The sequence below is a fragment of the Sinocyclocheilus anshuiensis genome, unplaced genomic scaffold (genome assembly GCF_001515605.1).
Source record: "Sinocyclocheilus anshuiensis isolate Anshui unplaced genomic scaffold, SAMN03320099.WGS_v1.1 scaffold602, whole genome shotgun sequence".
In the NCBI taxonomy this organism is placed as follows: domain Eukaryota; kingdom Metazoa; phylum Chordata; class Actinopteri; order Cypriniformes; family Cyprinidae; genus Sinocyclocheilus; species Sinocyclocheilus anshuiensis.
The window spans coordinates 428,630-435,899 of record NW_015547658.1 but is presented as its reverse complement, the minus strand read 5'-3'; the positions used below and the strand labels follow the sequence as shown (position 1 = coordinate 435,899).

Here is a 7,270-nt window from a genome sequence, read left to right as displayed (position 1 = left end):
TCGCTGCCCTCTCTCTCTCTCTCTCTCTCTCTCTGTGTGTGTGTGTGTGCGAGTGATGCTTGTTGGTTAGTGTAAATCAATTAAAGCAGCGCATTAATATAGAGCGGTGATTAAACTGACTTGGAACGACCTGTGCATTGAATGGTTTTACTGCATACCTGCCAGCCAATCAGAATCCAGTATTCAGACAGACCATGGAATAAAGTGACTTATATAATGCATTTAATGTCAAATAAGCAAAACGTAAACAGGTAAAAGCGGGCACTTCAGGTCTCTATAAATATATGTCTCATTCTGTGTAACAAGTATAACATTAGACAGTATGGCTGAGTTTTTCTTTCATTTCAGGAAGAGGTTCACAGAGACGGCAAGTGCATTTTGTATGTTTTCTTTATTTTACAAAAGTACAACGTTTCACTGTTATTTTGAAGGTAGCCTACACAAATAAAAATAGATCATTTTGAATGATGTCTTGCTCTTATCTGACGGATAGGCTATCACATTTTCCGCTGGTATGAGGAACCCAAGTGTTTGCGCCGGTGCCTCCCATGCACACACAACATATAATCAGTTCTAGCATTGCAAACTTTACATCGCAGCTTAAACATAAAGTATTGGTGACTCAATTTAACTTGTCTTTTGTACGATATGTAGGTTTTGCCGGTCAGCGCGAGCATCGCCATGCAGTGGTATTTTTCCAAACACATTTTTTGCATATGTGAAGGATGTTGTTTAAGTAGATATTCAGATACGAGAGAAGTACAAAGCCATCTTTACATAATAAATAGGCTAATAGTTTATCAACCAAATGTTAGGCTACACCACGTCTAACGATTCAGTCATGGAAATGAGAGGTAAGCCTATATGAGCCCAGCAGGAGGTTCAGTTTTTAGTTTCGTTTTAAATAAGATATAGGCTTAGCATTTAAAATAAAAGTTGTTTGTAAAGAATGGCACTATAATTTATTTTATGACATACAGTTAAGCAAAACACGAGGAAGAGTGTTTTTCCTAATATCAGGACCATTGCAAATATTTACTGCACTGAATCAATATAACAAGAAGTATATTTTGAGTGAGTGTACTATTAATAGTAACTATTAATTGTAACTATTTTCTCATTTTGCTCTATTTTGACGAAGCGTCCAAAAAAAGCCACAGCAGAACAGTGTCCCCTACAAGCAACACAGCAGCCTTTTGTATTGTTGAATGATTCACTTTATTATTTATTGTAAATAAACACAATATGCAAATAAATCATTGTGTATATCAAATCCACTTGTCCTCAACTGTCTACTCTGTAACACTATCGTTTTCCATGCAAAAACATTACATTCATTCAAAATTAATTTACTGATTTACTCATTTAACGTTAACTGCTCGCCAGGTAGGCGTACAGCAGTGACAGACAGACACATATAACCGTGTCCTGTATGGAAATATGTCTCCCAGCTGACAGTTATCCATTTTCACCTGTACAAGTGAACAGAACACTGAGCATCGGCAGCTAATGAGGTGCGTTGGAGTGACGTCACTGCCCCTCTTCATCTGATTGGCAAGAGGAGGAACTGTCAATCTAGAACTACTGGACCAATGATGACACTTCAGCCCACCCTGATTTACATGAAACTCTAACCGCAACATTTGGAAAAGCAAGCGCAAAATGTGGAAACGAGCGAAGGGAAAAACAGCATAAGAATACAAAGAATAAAAATATGTGCAGAAATTGTCTGAGCACAAAAAACAGAGAAATATAAGCAAGGAAAGCATGATTCTGTGTGCAATTCGGATAATTTTGCATTATGATTTTAGATGTGTTTAAATTTTGGTTTCACGCTTGTTATTTTTTTATCCCTGACTGCAATACATTTGGCGGGAATTTGATTCCATAGGTCATGTGACACATTTATGGTGAAGGGGGAATGTGGTTAGACTCGTTGGTAATGTTTCATTAATGTTAAGCTCTCTGTGACAGTGAGAGATTAAACAACAACAGGAGATACTCTGTGTTTCTGCTGCTGAGTTTGACATTAACACAGATTTAACACTTGCTCATCCATTAACATGCCATTTATTTTATATGCTCCTCCGTGTATTTATTTGAGATTTGCATGACCAATTACTAAAGATAGAGTCTAAAGATTAACATAGAGAGCAGAATCAAAAAAAAAAAAAAAACGGTAGCCTGATTTTCCTAATTAACTGTGTTGACATGTAGGTTTTTATGAAAGCACAAAACGTTATACACTCCTTTATTTATAGGGTATGGATGGACCACTTGGGACTCCTGGTCCAGCAGGTCCAAAGGGCGATAGAGTAAGTTTTATTATATTTTATATAATTTTATTTATTTTATTTTTATTTAGAATTTTATGTTTGTTTTCTGCTTTTTTTTCCTAATTTTAGCATAGAACTGTAAGGTAGACAATTACACTTAAACAATATGAATATTGCATGCTAGTTTATGTTTTTAATCTCTGATTTACCTGAATTCTCACAGTGTTTTACTGTTTTAAGCTCAGGATTTCAAATGACCAGCACAGGGACACCTGCTGATCCTCACAGCACAGTCTTAGCATGTTTAAGGGTTTATGGTAATACTAGACACTAGATTTGTTTATATAAAAGGTGCTGTTCAATGTACCTGTCACAGGGTGAGAAGGGTGATGTTGGTGATCCTGGACCCAGAGGGCCATATGGGTTACCTGTAAGTATTCAAAGAATTGTTAATTATTTGGCCATTTAATAATGGTCACAATATTCAGTATTGTAGTTCCAGAAAATATTTTGCTTTTTTTCTTCTTTTTTGAAGGGAGCTGCTGGAACACCTGGAATGGATGTGAGTTGTCACTCATTTACTGCTTGTGTGTTGACTCTTATCATGTATTGTCTCCTGGGTTGCTTCCTGCAACTGTTCTGCCCTCTAGTAGCTGTCAGCAATATCTTTGAAGATCTTTACCCCTGAACCAATGAGTATCCAGGCATTTGTAATTACTTGAAGTTGTATTTTTGCAGGGGTTACCAGGCTTAAAGGGAGACAAGGGCAACATGGGGGAAAGAGGAGAAAAGGTGATTGTGACATAGATGTTGTGAAACAGGGAATGAAACTTTCACTCTCTTTATTGATTAGATCTGATGTCAATGGACATTTACAAAGCAGTTTAGGCACAAAGCCTTTATATAGACCGAATGTGGGCCATGGAGTTGAAGATCAGTGTGAAGATCTTACATTTAATGGATTCTCTTCTACAATAGCAATAGCAAATAGCAATATTTATAGTTGCAGGAAAAAGTTTATGAACTCTTTGATTTTCAGCATAAATTATTCACACAATTTAATCTGATCTTCACTGAAGTTGAAACAACAGACAAACATGGTTTCCTTATACATTTAAAATCATTAAGGGTGATCTAAGAGTGCACACATTTTTCCCTTCCTACACGATGAATGTTTATGCCATGTTTTTGGCACTTTCATTTGTTTTAATAAACTGTGTTTGTCTATTGTTGTGGTTTAGTTCACATTAAAATTTTATAGCCGATTTTTAATAAAAAAAAGTCTGGTATAGTCAAAGGGTTCACGTATTTTTTTACTCCAACTGTATTTGTATAAATATTTGTTTGTCATCATTCAGAGTTTCATTACTAACATAGCATTTTACCATCCCATAATCATAAAAGCCAGAAAAAAATAATTCTTTGTTTATTATTGTCAAGTGAAAATATTTATTACAGTGATTCTTGCTCCAGCAAGAAATACAGAGTAAGTCCATTGACAACAGGCTCTTGCTTTTGTAATGGCCCTGTATTGGCTTCTTCTCTTGCATGATTCCTTTCGTTTCACCTGCCTGTTTCATAGACTTACACTGTGCCACTATGTTCAGTTTTAAATGTCACGGAATGTGCCACTGCAATATGTAGTAAGCAGGAAATTCAGACCCATTTCAGTTTTTAAGTTGTTTAAAAGTCTAAAACTAAGTCCTAACATATCCTAACGTCTAAATATACAGTTGTTTAATTAAATATATAATTCCAGATATTGGTCATAAAAAGTAGTTTAATTTAATAACACAAAATCATCTAGTTTTATACTGTAGATGCATTAGCATGGCACTTGAAATAATTTACAGTAACCTTGACACATTTCTGTTTTGAAATGTTATAAATTATGTAATAAACTCAGCGCAATAAAAGAACATCCTCCCACTTTCAACAGTTTTTTTTTTCATCAAATTTCTTCATATGTGTAAATATTTTTTTATGAACATTAAAAGATTACATACATGGAGCAGATTTCACAGACATCTGATGAACAGGAATGAAATAATGAGTAAACAATGAAAAAAAAAAATTGTTTAAACACTTTCAAAAAAACATCTGTAAGGCTTATTTGGATGTTACAAAATTATCTTTAAAATGCAGTATCCTGATAAAAGGACGTTTCTTTTTTTGCTTTGGATGTTTTTTTTTCCTCCACTCAAGTAAGGTTCTGTAAATCAGATTGCACTGCATTGACCTCAATGCTAAGTTTATTTATAAGTTATCATAAATATAGTCTCGCGTAGCCAGACCTTCAGACTGAAGGCAGAAGGTCTGGGAACCTTGGCTGCTTTGAATGGCTAAGGCCTGCCCAAGAGGCCATATGACTGACAGGTAAAGCAACCAATCACATTTCGTTTTGTGCCGCATCATGTTTATGGGCGTGGAAATGCCGCCACAATAACAGACTGGTGCGTAAATTCTTGAACATATTTTAAAGATTCTATGCCACAAACTATGAATATTTCACATACTTTTGAAAATCCAGCGTTTAGTTGATCCTGATAAGCACTCATTGTTACAGTTGTAAACACGACGGCTTTCTTCTAACATGAGAGGGTTTGGCATCTGAGGCTGAGACTATAATAAATATAACCTTCATAATATATTAAATATGGTTCCCTTTCATAGGTTCACTCGATTCTGCATCAGAAGCCCATATAAATTGTCTGAAGCCTGAATAGAAACACTCAAGGCACTGTGTGCTCCATAGAAAAGCATCCATACCAAAACTCCTCCGATTTTGTATTCTTCATGCAGGAAACGATTTATCTAGCCTGTGATAAACATTTTTGTTTTTTCTTTGCATTGAAATTTTATGCTTCAGCAACCAGCTTGTTTGAATCTCATCTCTTTGTTGCTCATCAATTAGGAAGTGTATACCTAATTTCTCATGCTTGAGCAGCACTCAGTGGTACATCTGATTGTGTGCACTGTGAAAACTAATAAATAAATAAAAGTTTAAGTGATTTGCTCCTGGCTCACCTTCTTTTTGAGAAAAAAAGATTGGTCAACCCCCTGTCACTCTGTCTGTGCCCTTGTTGTGGCACCTCATGAGATCCCTGGGGATCCAACCTGTCTCTCACCTGATCATGTCAACTGTATTCCTCCAGTTGAATTTGCTCATGATGAGCTGTGTGCACATGGTGCAGTTTCTTTCAGGTTTGACGACCCCTAGCAATCAGGAGGCGTGGCCCTCTCTAGCTTTTAAAGAGTTTACTAAGGTGGTTTCACATGTTGTCAACAGTGTAAAGCTGGACTGGCCAGATGCAGCCCAGCAGGAAAGCAGTCCAAACTGAATAACCGCTTTCTGGCTGGTTATACTTTGTGTCCATTGTGAAGACTGCTTCCGTTCTTTCCAGATCTCCATAATGAGTGATCGAGATCTTGTAATTAGAGATTCTTAGTTCGTGTCCCTAATCCGAACTAAGTAATCCTACTTCTGACTTCACCACCATCATAGATTTAGTGGAGCAGGGGTATAAGCAATCCCAGCAGAAATGCTTGCTGCCTATCTCTTACCGTCTTCGCCCTCTTAATAAACGTTGCACCCTGCCTTACACCCCGTCTTGGAACTACACTCTTCAGATGTGCATTTTTAGGATGCTTACACAAAAGCATATATTATGACAAAGATTTGGCAAGGAGGTTGGTTTATCACAATAGATTTTATTTTGATTTACTTAGATCATGTTGGGGGCAAAGCTTGCCAATTTTGAGTGATTGCTTTTGGCCTAGTCTTAGCACCTCATGCATTTACAAAGAGCACAGATGCTGCCCTGGCTCAGTTGCAACTTCAGGGCATCCGTGTGCTGAACCTTGAAGCTGATTCTAGAGCAGTCAAAAGACTTAGCATGTCAGCAATGAGAATCATTTCATAAGATGATTATGAAAGATGCCTCACTAGTAGGCTGGGGTGCAGTCTACAACGGTCATCCAGCTTGCAGAGTCTCAGAGCAACTCTCATTGCACATTCAATGCCTGAAGATGGTGTTTTTTCTTGCTTTTAGCAATTTTCATCCAGACATTATGTAGTTTCCTGCATAAATCCATAGACAGGATGAGTTTGCCTTCACTTTTATTAAATTCTATCATTTAAATACTGTATATGGTATAGGGTTTCCGATGCGTCAGCTACTGACAGCTTTCATAGGATCGAGTGAACATATGAAAGGAATATATAAACCTGTATGTATCAGTTATGTATGTAACCCTGGTTCCCTGAATAGAGAACAAGACTCTGCATAGCCTGTAGTATACTTATTCGCTTCTGTTTACTTAATGCATCAAAGTCTATAGTGATTCTTTGGGCACTTCCTTATGAAGCTCTGGTGACACAGGGGTACTTCAGACATTCGTCAACCCTGGGAGTCAGCTCCTGACATAGCTTTTTGCTCTTTATTGCGGGAACCAGGGTTACATGCCTAACCAAGACCAAGATGCTTTATTTCTAGTTTGTCATTTCTCCAGAAAACTGTATCGCTTTCCTAAAAATATATGTGTGCATGCAGCATGACCATTTAATCACATTTGTTTTGGTGTTTAATTCAATCTACCATGGATTATTGTTTCTTTAATTGTCATCATTTAAAATTCAAAATCAATGTAATCTCTTGTAATGTCAAAGTTGAACTGTTTGTGTATAATGTTTAATTCATGCATAATGTTTAATTCACTGTTATAACCAAGAAGCAGAAAATGGAGAGAACTGGCTTTTCTGTTCTTGTCACAACATGATGGAGATACCGTTTTTCTGCCTGTGTGGTTTGTTGGGGGGGTGGGCTTTTGTGGGGTGTTTCCCTGCTTCTCTTTCTCTTCCCTTGTGCCCTGTAAGACTGCTGTCAATCTTGTCTCTCATTCCATGTCCTCTTATCTGATATTCCCATCTAACATTTCCTGTTTTCAAAACCTCCCTTTCCCTTCTAGCAACACTTTTAAGTAAAACTTTTATA

The 7,270-nt window shown here is 36.9% G+C and overlaps 1 protein-coding gene across 1 annotated transcript in view; it reads left to right on the top strand.

Annotated features, from left to right (window-relative positions):
• Positions 1–7,270, top strand: part of LOC107702211 (collagen alpha-1(XXV) chain-like) — a 46,842-nt gene that overhangs the window by 31,889 nt on the left and 7,683 nt on the right. Inside the window, exons 4-7 of the mRNA XM_016504455.1 lie at positions 2,262–2,315; positions 2,653–2,706; positions 2,812–2,838; positions 3,015–3,068. Of these exons, the coding sequence (XP_016359941.1) occupies positions 2,262–2,315; positions 2,653–2,706; positions 2,812–2,838; positions 3,015–3,068 (189 nt within the window). The remainder of the gene's footprint in view (positions 1–2,261; positions 2,316–2,652; positions 2,707–2,811; positions 2,839–3,014; positions 3,069–7,270) is intronic.